The sequence below is a fragment of the Pempheris klunzingeri genome, chromosome 10, assembly GCF_042242105.1.
Source record: "Pempheris klunzingeri isolate RE-2024b chromosome 10, fPemKlu1.hap1, whole genome shotgun sequence".
Taxonomy (NCBI): Eukaryota; Metazoa; Chordata; class Actinopteri; order Acropomatiformes; family Pempheridae; genus Pempheris; species Pempheris klunzingeri.
This window is the reverse complement of record NC_092021.1, coordinates 20,687,789-20,707,724: the sequence shown is the minus strand read 5'-3', so window position 1 is coordinate 20,707,724 and position 19,936 is coordinate 20,687,789. Positions and strand designations below refer to the sequence as shown.

Here is a 19,936-nt window from a genome sequence, read left to right as displayed (position 1 = left end):
ACGCACACACACACACACACACACACACACACACACACACACACACACACACAACCAAGTTACTTATGATACAACATGAATGAATCCTTGTTTCTTGACGCCACCTTGACTGCAAAGAAAACAGTGTTAACATCTGTTGTATTGAAGTCTGTTCCCCCATTATGAAGTGTTTTCTGTAATGGTGCCCTCCATAGTTGAGATTAGGTTTAAGGTTAGGTTATGGTTTAGCATAGCAGAAATCACCTGGCAGAGATCTGCACCCTACTGACAGCACTCTTCTAGTTAATGTTAGTTAGTTCCTTCTGTGCTTCAGATCCAAAATATGAAGAAGCTTGTTTTGCTCTTGAGTTCACTGTCAGCACACAGTGGAAGCGCTGTATTGTAGTATGTATTATATTTTGCTCTTTCAGTTACTATTTTGAAGATTATTCTTGTTCAGCTTCCAAAGCCCTACATCAGCATCCACATCTATCAAATACTTTAGGTGAGTTAAATAGTAGTACTACTAAAGGAGCCACACACACACACACTCACACACACACATCCCCAATGGTCCCTGTCATCCCAGGTCCTGGTGACGTAAGATTAGTCTTTAAAAGACGCTGTATAGCGGCGAACCGCGCACTTTACGCAACACTGTCCATCCTCACTGTGAGCGCGGATTACAGTTCATCTGAAAGTGGTGACTTGAAGATGAGAGACTCCCGCAAACATAAAATAACAGTTAGGAAAAGGCGGAGTGTTGTGTAAACTGTGATTAATACCGACTGCTTTGGCACAATATGAAGGCGTTAAAAGAAGCTGGTGCGCTCACAGAAATGTGCTGAATACGGAGAATGGTAAGGTAACAGGTGGCACTTTATGGTTGAAATGTCTTTCTAGCCTTTGCGTGTTGAGTCCGTGTTCTGGGGACGAGTAAGCAGCTGCATGATCTGAACATCAGTGGAGGAATGTGCGTTTTGAAAACATTAAGCGCACAAGGACAAACTGCACAGAGAAAGACTCGAGGAGGAAGCCCCTATTCATAAACTCTCCAGGTGAGCAAAGTGACCATCTCCAACTACCAGAACAGCTCCAGAGCGAAGTCAAGCTCCGATGAATGGACAGCAGGATGTTTTCTGGTCAGGCTGGTCTGAACTACAGCTTCAACCTGAGCGACGCCCGGGAGCTGGTGGACGCGCCGGCGGGCAGGGCGAAGCTCTCCCCGACGGGCTTCGTGGTGCTGTCCGTGGTGCTGGGCTTCATCATGACTTTTGGCTTCCTCAACAACTTCGTGGTGCTGCTGCTGTTTTGCAAATTCAAGAAGCTGCGAACACCGGTGAACATGATGCTGCTGAACATCAGCGTGAGTGACATGCTGGTGTGCGTGTTCGGCACCACTCTCAGTTTCGCTTCCAGCATCCGTGGGAAGTGGCTGCTGGGGCGCAGCGGCTGCAGCTGGTACGGCTTCATCAACTCCTGCTTTGGTAAGTTCTTCATATTTCATAATACTTCGAAGATGGATGAGCAGAAACATTGATTCAGCTGCTACGCATGAGAAGAGTACTACCACCCTAAAAGATTAATTATTTTTAATCAATAATTTAGAACCTATCAATAGCGATGACTCAGGCATGGCAGCTTTATATTCACATGAGTGACTGGGAGGAGTGGTGAGGACTGGATGCGTCAGTGCTGTTGTCAGTAGAGCTTGACAGTCCCTGTCTACAGCATCTGTTTAATGACTTAAACGAGTGGTTGACATTTGCCTCTTTGGAAAATAAAAGTGATTTCTGATAGTTGCTTCTTTGTTGAAAGAGCACAATAAGTGCAAATGACATTTGTGGTGTCAGAGCAGTATTCAAACTAATGTATTAGACTGTGAATGCTGCTGCGTTTACTGTGGCAGCACAACAAATAGGCACAACACACAAACACAAATAATCAATACAGCTGAAAAATCAACTTGTAAATGCTCCCTTGTGACAAACCTTGTATTGATGACATTGTTTGTATATTACCTTGGCACACCTTTTGGCATTGCTGTGCTCCAATTTCCTGTTACTTAATGGCCAACATATTCAGCAATACACCTGCAGTAATATCGACATGGTTGATTTACTGTTCTAGTTCTTTTCCAGCATAATGCATAAGTCCTCCACAGAACAGGGAGTGCAGTCATATTTGTGTATTTCTGCATCACACCTACCTCTCACAGACCCCTAAATGTTCAGGGCAAAAGTCCTATAACTTGTGTGAATCATCCCCTTTGTGTGAGGGAATGCCAAACACATTCATTCATGTTTTTCATATCTGACTCATACGCCTGACTGAATTTTACTGTTTGTTAGAAAAATTTTAAAAAACGCAGTATTTTTTGGCATTATATGTTGTTAAATCCATCCACCAGGAGGAGGTGTTATAAAGTAAGAAACTGGATACACTGACATCCTTGCCTACATCTCATAACCTTTTACCTCATTGATTCTTGCAGATGTGCTTCTCTGCTCTCTGCAGCTGTTAGTCAGTGCGATAGCCAATGAGTGTTTAAAATGAGCTACAGATTTCCCAGAATGCTCAACAGTAGTTATTTGCTGAGAAGGTATGCACAGACAAGGTCTCATATTTAGGAGGTGAACATTTTGTTTTAGAAATGTTTTGGATGCTCGATTTTGGACTACACTTTTTTTTTTTTTGCCAGCTTTTGATTCTCATCCTTCTTCAAATACAAATATACAATACCAGTAAATCATTTTATTATTTTAAAACACAACATTTTAGTAATGAAAGAGGCATGAAAGAATGCCTCTGTATGTGTCTTAGTTGTATTATTTCAATCAATCAATCAATCAATCAATCAATCAATCAATCAATCAGTCAATCAGAGTTTGACTGTCACACACACAATCACACATAGTGGAATGTGTAGTGAAATCCTTGCCTTGCTCCAGAACAAATCTAACAAATAAATAAAGCAGACTAACAATATAATAGGCAATAAAAGTACAAATAGATAAAATACAAATAAGAATAGATACAGTATGAGTGAAAATTAAAAGGTGAAACAATGAAACAATGTAGGGGAATCAGTCTGATTTTTGATGTTGAATTTGAGTTTCAGAGTAATTAAACAATACAACCTGTGCAATGTTATATATAAAGGGAGGTGACGACATCAGTATGATGATATGACATTATTGCTTTCTTTGTCCAAGTTCACTCTATTCTGTTTGACATTCGATTGCTGAGGGTGAAATGCTTTGCTTGTTTGAATTGTCTAATCCACAGTCATTGACCTTAAGAATAGTACCAGTGTACTGGAATAAAGTTGGTGGATGTTCATCATCCAGTACTTCTTGTTCTCTCCAGCACTTGCTTTGTTCAAGGAACATTATACCATCAGTTTCATGTGTCTCTTGATGCTACATTTGAACATGTGTGACGATAGCAGACTTTTTTTTCTTTTTCTTTTCTTTTTTCTTACTGCAAAAATATTAATGCCTGACTTGGATCATTCATTTCATCTATGAATCTCCCTGTTGCCATCCCCAAACTGCTCTCCTTCCTTCAGATAAGATAGCCGAGGAGCTGCCTCTACACCATATGTTACTGATGGCACACAAATTCAAATATCTTGTGCAATATCATGATTGATCACCAGTTCTTGTACTCGTTTCAAACACGATTCAGTATTAAAAAGCGAAGGGCGACATGTCCTGTTGACATGTTGTAGATGAGTGTCAGTGAAGACACTGAAATGTCCTCTGGGTGTTCTAAATGTCCAATTTTCAACCTGACATCATCTGTCATCTTTTATGTAAATCCAATTTACTGTAGCTTTACAGATGTGTTCTGAACTCTTTGTACAAATGCATTTGCAGTACATGCTGAAAAGCCATCCAGTTATAGGACAGTCCTTTAATTTCAACAGATGGACCAAACAATTTTCAGTTATTTTTAGCTGCACTAGCAGCATGGCTCTAGGGATGGCAATGACGATCTGCCGGGCCACCACTTTGGTACACTTGAACTACAGGATGGACTGTCAGGATATTGTTTTGTAGGATATAGATTTGTGCAGATATTCATGGTCAACAGAGATTGAATCCTATGGACTTTGGAGACTGTTTTACGTTTCGTAGAGTACCGCTAAAATTTTAATTGGCCATTACTTTGGTTTATGACCAAATACATGTTGCCCTCATCACTCTCAATAGTACCTTGTGTTTAGAGCTAATTAGCAAATACTAGCATGCTAACGTGAAAAAAAATGTTGGAGATGCCAAATATTGATCTGCTGACTATCATCACGTTAGCATTTTCACTGAGAGCTCACAAAAGCAGAATAAAATCTGCAACAGAAAGCTGACCTTCTCAATCAAATCACAGAATTCACAGCAAGTACAAGGAACTTTCATTTTGTGATGATTTTGGAGGCCGTTTGCCAAAGTGTCGCAAAGATCTTGAATTTGCTTGACAAATGTAGCTAACGCTAGCTACATTGAACTTAGAGGTATCAGGATTAAATTGAGACTGTTGCATAACCAGCTAAAGACTCTTTGGAGCTGCTTTAAAACATCACTCACTAGTCTTTTGGTTGGTTGTGAGTGCCACAGATGCTTAAATGGAAAAGTACCTGAGATCCTTCTAAAATATTGCACAAACATTTGAATGGGACTCTTAAACGCCATAGTGCTCATTCATTGGTTATGGGGGATTGTTAACAATGAGTATTAGGTGTTGAGACAGACCTACTGTGGTCATTACTCTTCTAAAGTATTTTGGGGAAGGGAGTAGGCCCATCATGCACTGTTAAGCAGCTAAAACCTGTTAGATGCAGATGACATCATGAAAAATAACACCAGTAAGGTTGAAGTTGGAAGTCTGTCATTGATAACTTGGTTGCCTCAAAATTGGTTGTCTGGTGGGTCGTTTGGCAGACTGAGAGTGACATTTACTGTAAGGCAGAAAAACCGCCTCTGTTAGAGAATAGCAGCACATCCATCATGTTTGGGTTTTTCATCAGACGGTGACGTACGTCTGACCACGAATATGTCTATCACGTCACTGCAAACAACCAAGGTTCATCTTTCGCAGCCATTTAAGTAAAGCTAACCATGACATATGAGAGAGAAATTAAGGGCTGATCAGTGGAAGTAAACACATTGTTTTTCATTATTGTGTACCACAGAGACAGATGGTTTCACAGTGAATAAACTGACTGCAGTTACTTGTTTAGAATAATAATGAACCCTCTGTCTCGGCAGAGAAATTAACCCATAATGAAATATTACATTACATTACATTGTCATTGTGATAGTCAAGCAAAGTATTACCTTCTTGTGTTTTTTTATTTGAAACTGCTATATTCAGCACAAGCATTATGGGGGTGAAGTGCTACGATACTTCAGAATTTAAGAGCCAAGAGAAATGATCTAAACTGAAAAAAATTCAAATGATTTTCTTTTCCAATTAAACTGTGAAGGGACCAGATGAAAACTTTCACAGAGGTCAATAAGTGGGTCATCAACATCCAGATTAAATCTATATTAAATCTAGGTTGACAAGCTAGTTTTATGATTAGCTCTGCCAGTCAATGGTGATGATTATCACCATTGTGTAAGAGTATTATCACACCAGCTCTCTTCCAGCTGGTAAGTGATGTGTTGAAACAGGCTTCGGCAGTGCAAGACAGAAACACGTCAAGATTACAAAAATGTTGTCAGAGTGTGAACGTAAATTCCTATAATCATCATTTTAAGTTAGACTATAAGTTTTTATTTCTCTTGTCTGCTGATGACAGTCGTCAGAGGGAAACGCTGGAGTGAGGAAATTGTTTTGTTATTTTTTTTACCACTTTAGTTTCTCTAATCTTATCCAATAAATTAAAACTGCACTGTATTCTCTATGTTGCCCCAGGACAAGAGCCTCATATTGTCTTTTTCATCCTTTAAATGTAGGATCTGCTCCTACACTTAAAGGATACGTCCGGCCTAATTCTATTTTTTTCTCAACACATTCCATGAAAATACCAAAATGATACCTTAGCCTTTGTCTCAATACTTTGACTCCCCAACCTTGTCTGTAGCTCTCAGTCTCAAGCCCCTTGGATTTTTTAACAATTTCCTGAAACGGCTAGGTACTGTAGTTTCAGCTGGCGTTCGGGAACAAGAATATGGCTTAATCAAAGGAATAAATTAGATATGACCACCTCAGACAAGAAATATAGGCTCAAATGTCAAAATATATCCTACAAGAATAGCAAAGAGCCTATTTTGCATACCTGTATGCCATTGCTAACCATGACACGCAAACAGTGTGCGTTTAAATTTAAGCCTTTAACCCACTGCACATTTTTATGAGCCTGATGAAGCGCGTTGCTCATATCAGTGTAAAAAGATCCATGATAATGTTTTTGCACGTTGAGTCTATACCGCAAACACTTAACACTGCTTAAGTGTTTATCTTGCACCTCCCTGACAGCACCTCCAAATCTGAAGCGCATTTAGTGTGCAAAGCTTTTTACTTGTGACACGTCCATTTTTGTTTCTGGCTCTTATTCATTATTAAAGGACATGCAGGATATATTGGGGCCTTCAGAGAGTTTCCCCAGTCATAATTATAATGTAGAAGTTGGCATGAATATTATTATAATTTGGCGACTATAATTATGATAACTCTGATATGACAGTGTTGCAGTCACAGGTGGAGGATGTAAGATAACCAAGGATAGGACCCACATGCAGATGACTTGCAGCAGATTGATATAGGCCTACAGTTCAATTCTGTATCACATAAACTGAGGAATAAAAGGCATATACGATAATGAGGCAGGCAGTGGTCAAAACCAGAGAATCAGTCCAACAGGCAAACAAGTCTGACAAGAAGAAGGCAAGAATCCACCATTCAGTAAAAGAAAACACAGGCAGCTGTCAGATCAACAGAATACAGGCTTCAGACACACAGCTAGAAGGAGCAGGTATATTATCTTATTAATCTGAGAGGTAAGAAAGGAGGTGAAGTGGTATATGTTGTGAAGGCTGATTGGGGAACAGGGTGCAGGTGGAGAAGCTGATGAGAAGTGGGGCAGCAGTGTGGAGGGGTGGGGCAGTCACTTGAGGAAAGGAGGGAAAGTGCGAGAGCATCTATCTGGCGGACAGTTCGGGGATGGCAGGACTGGGGAGCTGGAGGAAAATATGTGTCAGGGACAGAGAGCCATGCAGAACACTGGGGATGAGAGAATGACTGAAGAGAGGGACTGAGGAGCAGATTGTGACAGTTGCATTAAGGTGGATGTCAGCATAAAGTCCCCAGTCTCACTAGCAGCACAGTGAGGCTGTGATTCCCACTGTGAGGAAATTCAAGCTGTAATGCAGATAAAAGTTGAGGTCCAAGTTTTTTTTCCATAACTGGCCAGAGGCGGGTGTCAGAATCAAGGCCTTTGGTGACCTGCTGGGTATTAAATGTCTTTATCATGGTGTGATTTTAAAGTATAAGATGGGTGTGCAGTATTACATAGTATTTGTGTGTGTGTGTGTGTGTGTGTATGTTTGTGCGAGAGAGAGAGAGAGAGAGAGAGAGAAGAGAGAGGATGATGAGACCAGAAATGTCAATATGTGTTCATTTTGGATTTGTTTTTATATCATCAGCAAAGTTATTACAGTTCAGCGTGTGCATCTGATTTTTAGTTTTGAAAAAAAAGAAAGAAATTCTGTTCAAAATCATGACGACCAATACCAATATTCAAAACCAACTGACTGACTGGGGACACAATCTCCATCAAGTTATTTTTCCATCAGTGTTTCATTTTTGCTTTCAACTCAGTTCAGCTTCAGTTAGTCTCCAGAGTGGGTTTGCTCATTTTGGTTTAGTTTTTATTAGTTTCAGTGTAATTTCTTTAGTTTTTACTATAACAATATGGGGGGTATTCGTCTGCGGATTTAAGAAGTACAGAATTGGTATTACAACACAAACACAGCACTTTGTGAAGGCAGTTGACTCACAGTCATGTAGAGACTCCCAGTCCCAATAAACGTATTCTTATTTGTAGTTTTTATATTTTCACTTTAGTCAGCTAAATTGTGTTTCACACGTCGTTTTAGTTTCCATTTTACCTTCAGTTGACTATAATAACCTTGCTTCATATTTCTGCTGTTTGCTGTGCTATAAAAATATCACACTACCTCCTGTTTTGATACAGAGCGTCAGAATACATTGTTAAGATCCCTGAACAAAAACAGTTGTTTTTTTGAGAGAGTGCAGTCTTTGCAGAAGGTCAGAGGCAAGGAAGGGACGTCAGACAGGATTCATCAGGTAAAAGTTCATCACAGTGGGTTACTCTCACTCCCTGTCAAATTATCTGCACACACACTCTTATTACCCTTGTCATATAATAAATCTCTCCACAGATACACTAGCCGTCTTGTTAGTGAGCTGCATGTAGAGTATGAAGCACAGGAACTACAAAGAGAGATCTGCCCTTCTTTGAACTGATCTCATTACACTCTTTATGGATTTTATGTTCTTCCGTATGGTGAACTTTAAAAGGGGAGGATGAGTCAGATAACACACCACCCTCCCAACAGTCTTTGATCTTATGTAATTAATTCTGCAACATGTTATATTAAAATATGAAATATAATGGTGATCACCGGTGATTCACATCAGAAAGATTTGTTCAATAGGTGAGGATCTGCTGCCTTTGCCTTTTCTCTGTTCCTGCTCTTTGTGCTCCAGTTCTCTGCAACATGCTTAAGACATCCATTTCTAAAATGTGTATGTTGCTGTGAGTGTAATTCTTCTGTCTATTTTGTATTAGCTCAGTGATAGTCAGGTGAACTGCAAAGCAATAAGCCTGTTTTTCTTCATTAGTTAGTTACACTGTCATCTAAGAAATTGGCTTCAGATGTACAACGCCTCATTTTCATTACCACAAGATGTTTGAAGTAACAATAAAAAGATGTTTTCATGAACACATTTAATTTGTCACGCTTCAGGTTGCTTTGCGTGGCTTCAGTGTGGCGTGTTTCTCTGCTCATGAGATACAAGTAACTCCCCATTCCTTGAATGCCAGATGGTTTTTTGACCCTTGGGGTATTGCAATATAACTACTTTCTCTGTCCAAAAGGGGAGGGCAGGGGGGGTGGAGGGGGTGGTGGTGGTAGATCCTTCCTGGTATTGCTGAGTTATAATGGCATTTGTCGTCAACACTGTGAGTGAGGAGAAACTGAAAAAGGTCAAGAGCTCCAGAGAGATTACAGCAGTGGATGGGTCATAGGGTTGGATTTGAAAAGATTAGGCAGTGGCTATTTCAGGGAGCTTTAGTTCACTATAAGATTCACTGTGGCTGCTCTAAATAATGAATTTAAAAATTTCAGACTGATATATAATGCAAAAACACAACAAGTTCCCCAAGGTTATAAGACACATGAAAGCAGCTGGTGCCAGGACCCTGCAGTGACGCAGCTCCATCACAATGTGTGCGCACTGTATGGAAACCAGTGACATGCCGCAGAGCGACTGTAACTCCAATTAAGCAAGAAAAGCATAGTATTAAATAATAAAATGAATGATGGTTGAATTCTATTCAGCTCTGCAGTTTCAAGGTCCTGGTATCGTTTGTGCCCGCTCATTGTCACACTGTCATGACTTAGTGGGAAGTTTGAATAGAGCAGAGCCATCTATAATGTTATTAGTTACAGTTGTGATTTTCCTTCTATGACAAGTCAAAATGTCACTGTGTTAGTGTTAGAGTCACTGTATTCATAGGTTTCATGTTATTTCGGCAGCGTTTCATACCTTCAAGGTTTGACTTCCTCACTGCAATAAAATCATTAAAGTAAACTGTCAATCACCAATGTAAGCCACAAAGAAGAAATGATGTGCTGTTTCTTGCATTTGGAGGAGCACAATCAAAATTGATAGTACTCGTTAGAAATTAAGGGAACAAATGTAAAGGTTTTTATTTACTTTTTTATTTTTGTGAGGACAGCCAGCCTCAGACAGAAAGTCACCGCTAAATCCTGCTTTAAGGGAGCTCCAGTGTCAGTATGCAGCTGAACACTTGGGCAGTGTGATGAGCATGTCATTGCAGGGTTTTGTGCCTCAAGCGGTGATTTCACAACCTGGATCAGCACATCTCTGCTGCTGTACCACGACAACTTCTTCTGGCTGTTTTTCATGAACTTGATGTGTGCTTCATTCATACACAACATACATCTTCAGGTCACACACCAAATGACAAGAGTTGCAGTTAGGATTGGTGATCGTGCTTTCAGTTTTTCAGGAACTGTTTTCTTTTCTTGAGAATTAAGATCATAAGAAATTCTGACATGAAATGATGACATGTTTAAATTACCTGACTTTGTGTTCCCAATGGATTCCCAAATTTTGTGTTCAGTTGTGATAGCTTTGAATATGTAGGACAGAGATCAGTGGCGTAAAGGAATTATGTTGGACTCCAGTGCACACACAAACACACACGCAGACATAAACACCATTTGATGTACATATATTTAAAACAATGTCGAATAAGTTTCTTCGACTGCTGCATTGGGAAAATTGGGAGGTTAAAGTAGAAATATATCAGAACCACTGAGAGCGATCTGAAAGGCGTCCATGAAATCAACAAATCTATTTTTGATTGTGCCCTCTTGTAATTACTCCCACTCTCTGTCATACAGTATGTTATATACTTCTGTTTCTTTTTGATGTCTTGGTGAGCCAGATGATATATAAACCTGTCACTCCTCCACCTCTCTGTCTTTCTCAGGTATTGTGTCTCTGATCTCTCTGGTGATCCTGTCTTACGACCGCTACAGCACTCTGACTGTATACAACAAGCGTGGGCCGGACTATCGCAAACCCCTGCTGGCTGTCGGGGGCTCTTGGCTGTACTCCTTGTTTTGGACAGTGCCCCCTCTGCTGGGCTGGAGCAGTTACGGCATAGAAGGAGCAGGAACCAGCTGCTCCGTGTCCTGGACGGTTCGGACCGCCCAGTCGCACGCCTACATCATCTGCCTCTTCACTTTCTGCCTGGGTTTACCTGTCCTTGTGATGATCTACTGCTATGGGAGGCTGTTATGGGCAGTCAAACAGGTAGAGAGACAGTGTGTGTGTGTGTGTGTGTGTGTGTGTGTGTGTGCATGTGTATGTAAATGTCTATGGGTCCAGACAGTAGTGATGAATCCATATAAACCTTTTTCTGTATTTGTACCAAATACAGATTTGAAGTCAATACAGTGGCAACAATTGCAGTTGCAATGTGATGTGATTAGAGAATGATATTCATTGAATTAGCCTCAATACATTATCAAATCAGACTCATACTATGATCATTGATACATTCTGTTATGGCGCATGCAGCTAGCTCTAGTTGAAAAGCTAAAATACATCTGAAAATCTCTTTGGGCCTCTCCACCGAATTCGACCCATGTGGTGCCACACTGGAAAAGTGAATGGCTCCCTGTCAATCATGTTACAGTCCTGCGATGCTCCACATCCATCACTGTAGGAGTCGCAAACAGTAGTGCGGGATGGTGACAGATGACATGATGTGATGCTGTGACATCAATGAAATTTTCAGCACACCTACAATGAAGTTTGACTGAAGAATTTTCTGCAACACTACATGTCAGGTTTGGGTGACAGTCCATAAATCAGAGAGATGTCTATCACTGAAAAGTTATACATACCTTTTCTCCACCCACCTAATAGACTGGAATGCAGTGCCGCTAATGGACAAGTAGTGTTTCAAACCAGACTCGTGTTCACAGACACACAAATGTTCATGTACTAGCTGGATAGCTACAGTAACTGTATTTCTATGAACATTTGTCCAACTTTGATTAAAATAAACCTAGAGGTTCAGTGTGCAGGATTGCGGAAGACGTGTTGGCAGAAATATAATATTCATTATACTCTCAGTGGTGTATAATCACCTGAAACAAAGAGTTATTGTGTTTTTGTAAGCATAGAATGAGCCCTTTATATCTACATAAGGCCATGTTGTACCGCCATGTTTTAGCCCAGAACGGACAAACAAGAACATTTTATGCTTTAATTTGGTGCCGCAAATGCACCGATTGGAAAACGAAAGGAGAAGATGGAAGAGGAATACCATGTTGTGTGATGAGAAATAGAGGATCATACTAATTAATTAGTAAAAGAAACAGCAGGAGAGCATGAAGCCTTTGGCCACCGCATCTTATCTACCAGTTTGAAAAGAGAGGGATGAGATTAGGATTATTCTGTTGATTGCAATCTGCAGTCTCACTGCCAGATGCTAATATATTAAATACTACACACTGCACCTTTAACCCACCCCTTAATTTGGGATTGTGAAAAATGTGAGAGAAATAAAGGAATTCACTCCCTAAACTTTTATTTTGGTAAGGCGGGATAAGGAAAAGTGTTTTTTACTTGTTGCTCTAAAGTGGCTGCTCTAAATAATCAATTTTGTTATTTTTTTAACTGACTCAAGCACATGAAAAGAGAAATGCTATCCTGCAGAGACTGATGCCCCTGCACAGTGACACGCTTCAGAGGAAGTTGTTGCTCCTATCATCCAGGGATAAAGGAGGCAGAGAAATGATATGATGGAACCCAAGGCGCTAAATATCTTTGAAGAGGACAAACCTGCTGCAACACTTTTAGCATAGAGAACAACTTTGTTGTGAGACCAATGTGTTTGGTGTCCTTCATCAGGGTCATCCTTCATCTTAGAGCAGTAGATGTCTTTCAAATACGCAAAATAAAAGAAGTAGCGCACATTATGGCCCCACTAAATAACTCAGGGACTGCCCTGAACAAAACAAACTGACTTTTTATCTTGTAAGATATGTAAGTGGACCCAGCCCCAGGGACAGTAAGAGATGATAGTGCTGGACTTTTTAGAAGTCTTTTCACCAGTCGGTCTGTCGTGCATATCCATAGCAGTGGCTGGTGCTTTGAGGGGATAGACTTGCTTTAAGTAAATTAAATCCTTTGCACTCCCAGTGATTTAGATTGTTATTCCTAGAGGGCATTGGCAGGGCAGGAGATTATCACAGCATTACACCTCAGAAAGATCAGCTGCTGTGACAAAGCCTGAAGGATCTTTTTGTTTTAATCTGATGTTTTTATAAAGCACTTTGGACCTAATTTTTTAAAGTGATACACAAATAAAGATTACTAGAGGATGATTGAATAGTACACCGACACAGAGGGTCAAAAACAACCTCTGGTCCGCAAGAAGGAGAGGAAAGTGTTGCAGGACTTTTGGCTCTGCTGTCGAGCTCCACAGGGGAACATCTCTCATCTCAGAGATGTTCCTTTTGATGTTCCGTTTGAGTTATCTCCAATGATCAGCGTTGTCCTCTGACTGCTGGATGGCACTTTCCTAGATCAATTCTCTGTTTGTAATAACCCTCTGGTATCAATAAGCTGCTTTCACAAAGTGCCCCTTACCTATAATTACCTCTGTGTGGGTCACATTAGCTAAATTGGTTTCAAATCAGTTCATGTACAACAAATAAAAGAAATACGTTTGCAGGGGACATGTGAAATTATTATTTAGGAAAGGTCTGATCTCATTCTATTCGAAAGAAAATTTTAAGTCTTTGTGAGCAAACTAACTCAAAAACATCTGCACAACTATTCTCAACAGGCAAACAAATCAGGGAAAGTCAGCGAAAGACCAATCAACAATCACATGTTGGCTATAAGCTATCCATTCAAACTAAACAGGCTTGATCTCAAAACAAATATGACAGAAAGCGTTTTTTTTAAGCAAAATATGTGAAAGTCCCAATAATCTATTCAGGTCCAGACGTGTCAAGTGACTCAGTACATGCACAAACCATATTTACTAATATGGTGCATCCCCTATATAGTAGACGCCATTTACTGAACTGAACATATAGTATTATAGAGTATTATAGGGATTTACTATAAAAACAGCTTGTTGTGTTTTTATATTGTATGTTTCACATTATTTCAGGCCTGTGTTAAATTAATACTCACAAATGTCTATACTGGCCAATAATTTGAATTTAAGTATTGGGTGTCAAAACACTCCCTCCTTCTATGCATAACTGTAAAATTTGGTCATGATATGCAGGTGGCTCCTTCAGTCAAAAACACCTATAACAAGGAATTCAGCAAGTGGTAACAATCCAAGCAACAATTGTGACTCTGCCGGGAGAGCTAATCCACTTTTAGTAAACACATACATAAACATTACTGTAGATCTAAGTAAACAATACCAAATGCTCAGCACACACAGCGAAGGTGGGCTGGTGGAGGAAGATGCAGCAACAAACAACATGAACCCATCATTAGAACAATAGTGAGACGCATTAGATTAAAAAGCCTTCTGTGTGCAACTGGATGAATATATTTGCAGTATGATGAGGGAGTTACTTGCCAGCTGGTCAGGCAGGCAGGCAGGCGGTGAATGAGTTTGATGGCGATCATCTTATGCATCAGCACTGTGCCCAACCTGACCCTGCATGTATTAAGAAAATACAATGCCACCGCTCAGCATTGCTGCCATTTGGTCACAGTGGCCACTTCCAGTACGGAAACGAAGAATCCCTTGTAGCTCAAACAGCGTTTTCCCCGCAGACCACCATTATAAAAGAGACAGTCCTGTAAACAAGACTTCACTCTTTGTATTATGTTTTTTTAATGAAGCACTTATGCATGTGCAGTGGGCCGCACAGTGCGGGAGTAAACCCAGACGCTAGAAAACTTTTTTGCTTGTGTTTCATTGGAGTGAACGGGCTCCATGTCTTTGCAAAGGCATGCGGTAACAGGCTCTCTCAGCTACCCACAGTGGGCAGCTGAGCTTCAACGAGTGGGTTGCTCGTTGAAGTTGAAGTTGAAGAAGTTGAAGAAGTGAACAAGGGTGACAGGAGAATTATGTGATTTAACCAAAGCATTCCTGTTACAAGAGGGTGACATTATATGTTTTATCTATCTATCTTCTTCTGTCTTCTATCATATCACCTTCCTCTTCAAACAGTAGGGCATTGGATTTCTCCTGCATGGCCAACTTCCCATGCAATTCAAGTTATCAAAGAGCAAAGCTGAGCTCCAGCTGACACCAGCCCAGTGACATCGCTGGCAGTCGTTAAAACTGAGGATCATTTGCATTAAGTGTGCAGGAGTCTCAAATAAAGTTGTGAGAAAGTCATGGGCTCAGTGGGGTGTGGAGAGTATTGGAGTGTGTCATGCAGTGAGCTGCGAAAACTCCTCCACTTCTCTCCAATTCGCTTTGATTCAAACAGAGAACAGAAGGGTGAAGGAAGGGCTAAGATTAGAGAAAAGCCATCTGTGTGTGAAGAGATCCAAAGAGTGATGTTAACATAAATTTAATTAGATTAGGATTAAAATACAGATCGATGAATTCTTAAAAATGTACATCAAGAGATAACTTGTGAAAGTAGAGTTTTGTTTACTGATGAGTTTGGTGTAAAGAGTATATATCTTAAACTGGGTGTCCCATCCCTGCACACCCAAAGGGTATTGGGGCCTCAGAAGCTCCAGGTTCACTGCTTGTACACTGGTTTTGGTAATTCAAGTTATTGTACATTTTTTATAGAATACTGGCTGGTGTTTGGGTCTTTGTGTCTAACTCAGAGGTTACATGATACATACATAAAGCAGAATGCGGACCATTTGTTTCCAGGGGGCCTTAACAGGTTGAACAAGTTATTCCAGGCATATTTATAGAAGTGAATCAAGAGTTTTTGTGGTAAAAGTCAATAAAAAGTCAGTGGCAACTTTCATATGCTTATAGCCTACTCACTGTAACATCACTCTGCAGATCTCCCACCCCTTGGTTTTTTAAATTTTTTGACTTTTTAACTTGCTTTTTCACTGTTTGTTTTTAACTGTCTGTTGTACGGTGTCCTTGAGTGCCTTGAAAGGCGCCTATAAATAAAATGTATTATTATTATTATTATATTATATATGTGGTAATGATAATGCTTTAGTACAAGAATTGAATTGTGAAGATTCCTGTACAGATGGCATTAAAACTTGATCCTAAAACTGAGCTATTTTTTTATGAAGTGTTGGCATATTTTCAAACATTTTAAGCATAGGAGATGCACATACATCCAAACATTTTGTTGTAAGTGCTGGGTAACAACTATCTGCGTTAGTTTGTCTCACTTCCGCCCCACTTGGGGAAAACATTCATGGTTGAAGCATTGTCATGCATGTGGAATGAGAAATGGGAACAAGGTGCTGTGGCAGTGTGAAGGCCTTATTTTGCATTATAACAATCTTTTAAAGGTACCAAATTATGCAAAATGCAAAATACACTTTTTAATGTTTTGTCAACATAAATGTGTCCCCCGTGTGCAAAACTATGAGAAAAGACCATTTTCTCCTGCTCCATCTTTCAGTACACAAAACGCTCTGTTTAGATTTGGCTCCTCTTATGATGTCATAACGGGATTAGTTGATCATGTGACCTCCTCCAGCCCTTCAGCAGGCCGACTGTACCTGCCCACTGAAATCCTCCTGAATCCATCTCGCTGCACACCATTGGTTTCTCTTCCCCAACACCAGCCACCGCCTACATGCAGATGTCGAAGGCAAAACCACAGCAGCAGATTGTGTCTGTTCTTCTAAACGTTCAGAGGCTGAAAACAGCTGCAGCAGCCATGTCTGATTAAAAAAATAGTGTTTTTTGAACATTAAGCCATGTAAACCTGTTCTAGTACAACCTCCAAACACAAGTATGAACTTTAAAATAAGCAGAATATGGGACTTTTAACATGAAAAGTCATTTAAGCAAGGGGAGAATTTCAAGAAAACAGGATATTAACTATCAAACCGCTCTGACTCTCATCCATAGGTGGGTAAGATCCGAAAGACTGCTGCCCGGAGGAGAGAGTACCACATACTGTTCATGGTTCTGACTACAGCGGCCTGCTACCTGCTATGCTGGATGCCTTACGGTGTCGTCGCCATGATGGCGACCTTTGGTCCGCCCAACATCATTGGCCCTGTGGCCAGCGTGGTGCCCTCACTACTGGCCAAGAGCAGCACTGTCATCAACCCTCTCATCTATATTCTCATGAATAAACAGGTGAGTCAGCAACATGTGTGTGATTTTTTATGTTCATCATAATGAAGATAAAAATCAATTTGGACATGTACAACAGCTTTATTTACACAGTAAAAAAAAGGCAAATTACAACAGCTGAAATTATACAAATTGTCTATTTAAATATCAATTCAAGTGTAATAAGAAGAGAATTCACTGACAAATCAAAGTCAAGAACATCCTAAGGCTGCTGAGAGTGAAACAGGACCTTCACTCTTATTATGTTCAGTCATGGATGCTTCCTTCTCTTCTTTCCAGGAATACTGCAGAAAGATGCAGGTGGGAAATGTAGAAAAAAAACGTAAATGTTGAACAATCCTTAAGAGGCAGTGTGGTTGAGCTATTCCCACAATACCGAGTAAAGACAAGACATTAAAAATAGGCCTCAAGAGTCAAGAGCGGAGAAAAAGAGGCTGAGAGGGCAAAATGTAATTAACAGTGTCTGCAAATATGTTTTCTTGTTTTCTCATCTCACCACTTCACTAAAGGGTCAAACATTTCAGTTGATGTTAAGTTTCAGTACATCATTCTGTATTGTCCTGTACTTATTACTGGCAATAACATTGTTGTCTTGAAGAGGACAAACAAATCAATTAAATTCAACCTTAAGCATCGCAAGCAATAGCAACTCAGTACTGCTATTACCAAGAGTCCTCGTCCCACACCTCCACCCACCCTGCTAAGACATAATTAACAATGGAATTTGGCACAATATTAAGATGCAAAGATGAAGTCGCCACAAGGCATTGCACTTGGTCAAGTGCTTCCATGGAACTACCAAAAGCTGCACCGCAGCTGGATGTGATCTCCCTGTCCACAAGCATGCGCTAAAATCAGCAAAACACCACTTAACAAAAACAAAAATCTTATAGCACAATCGCCTCTCACAACATTAATGACAATGGTGTCAACTTGCAGCACGGTACGGCACAAACAGTTTAAGACTCTTAGCCCTGATCCTGATTTGCATGCTCTGTGCATTGGAAAGTAAAGTTATTAGAAATATACATGTACAATATGTTCAGGGTTTTTGCACCTTCAGTGTGTTACAATCACGAGCACTAAAACATTTGATCATTTACCTCTACAGAGGAATGTAAAACCTACAGCAGAGCCGAGAACCTGCATTATCCAAAATTAATGCCGAGCTCAAATTCAAATTCTTCAGCCTGTTTTTAAACCCCTGTTACAGTCCTCTAATGACATGGCAGACAATCCACCTGAAACTGGGGCTGGGTATCAAACCTTAAGACCTTTAAGCAATCTGAGCAAAATGCGTTCATAGCATAGGAGTATAAAAAACTGTCGAGGAGGGCTGGGCGATATGACCCTCTATATAATGTGAGACCATTTGTCACCTGTCTGAGATAATTCTCTACCGCCAGTTGCAAATCAATGAGGAAAACTGCTTTATGGCAACATTAGATTTACAGGATTTTGCATCAATGTGATGAAATACCTTTGTCATGTATGTAATTCACTGAATTAGTCATTCCCATCTGGTTATTTCATCTATACACACACTCGGTTGCTAGTTTATTAGGTCCATGTGGCTAAAAGTAATGCAGTCTAAAGCATCAGTCCTGTAATAAATTCTCCCTTCTTGTTAAGTAAGTTATAACATCCAGTTTTATTTTTAATTTGTTTTTTGTTTTTTATGAAATTGTTTCTGGGAGCAGTTGATTCAACTGTATGGCCATTTTGGCAGCTGCAGTTTGTGGTGCAGTTGTACTGCATTTTAGTGATATATGTGAGTTTCTAGGAGTTTTTATTTATTTAGGAAATTTATTGCAGGGCTGTTGTATTGGTCTTAGAACAAAGTACACCCAATAAACTGACAACAGTGGGCATTATCTCAATAAAATATTTAAATTTCCAGAAAATGTACTATATCACGATAAACAGTACATCAATGTTGCAATATAAAATAACATAATAGATTTTATCTATATCACCCACCCCAACTGTCAAGTAGCCAAAACTGGCACAAAATTCTTGGTCAGATGCTTGTTTCTTTCAGGTATTGAGTTATAAAAAGGTGTTTTTGTTTGTTTGTTTTTTAGAAAAAAAAAAAGGTTTTCTAAAATGTATTGTTTTGATATCAGCACAATATGTATCTGTAGTAGTAGTAACACATTTTGGATGATACCCAGCCCTACTAAACAACAAGTAACACTAAGCCCCAGAATCATCTACATGCTACTACTAGTATTACAGAGCCATCTAATTCAACATACATCAGACTATTCAAAGAAACATTTCCGTGTTTTCACATCATATATCGAACCACGACCAATGGCAGCATTTTGTAGAAAAGCAATATAAACCTCTGCTAAGGCCTATCCACCCCAAGAAAGACGAGTTTAACCATACCAACGTGATCCAATCCAAACTTGATAACCTTCTGTAAACAGTAGCGCCAAGCACGCATGCACCAGCAGTGTCTGCAGCGTAGGAAAAAATCCTTCATCAAATCACTCCCAACAATTTCGTTTGCCACTGCCCTCGTCATAGTTGTTGTGTGGACTCTGTCATCCGCTTGGGCTAGAAGAGTTTTTAAAATGATATATTATTTATATATGTTTAGTTGCCATAGAAGTCATCTCTCTTGGTGTGGACAGCCTTTATTGGCAAGATATATCTAACTGAATGTCTGCAGCAAAAACCAAAACCAACCCTCCTCTCCATGCTAAACTAATACCTCTAGAGCTTGCCGCAGATGTGGCACTGACTGACTGTAAACATAAAAATCATCCTAGCCGGAGACAAAGGAAATCTGATATTATTACAGGTTCAAATTCCTCTTTTACAATATTAGAGGATTCAGAAAATATGTAGTATGTTGTAGGAAATGAG

The 19,936-nt window shown here is 39.9% G+C and overlaps 1 protein-coding gene across 1 annotated transcript; it reads left to right on the top strand.

The window, feature by feature from the left end:
* The first annotated feature begins 1,099 nt into the window (after window positions 1–1,099).
* tmtops2b (teleost multiple tissue opsin 2b) lies at window positions 1,100–17,104 on the top strand. Its single transcript, XM_070838406.1, has 3 exons — window positions 1,100–1,466; window positions 10,751–11,091; window positions 16,829–17,104. Exons 1-3 carry the CDS (start codon window positions 1,100–1,102, stop codon window positions 17,102–17,104), a joined length of 984 nt encoding a protein of 327 aa, XP_070694507.1.
* Window positions 17,105–19,936: the final 2,832 nt, after the last annotated feature.

Excerpts from the sequence above, each read along its gene's own strand:
- tmtops2b (XM_070838406.1), top strand. The coding sequence starts at position 1,100 with ATGGACAGCAGGATGTTTTCTGGTCAGGCTGGTCTGAACTACAGCTTC. Across the intron at positions 1,467-10,750 it reads CTTCATCAACTCCTGCTTTG|GTATTGTGTCTCTGATCTCT; the intron begins GTAAGTTCTTCA and ends TGTCTTTCTCAG. Across the intron at positions 11,092-16,828 it reads AACAGGTAGAGAGACAGTGT|GTGGGTAAGATCCGAAAGAC; the intron begins GTGTGTGTGTGT and ends TCTCATCCATAG.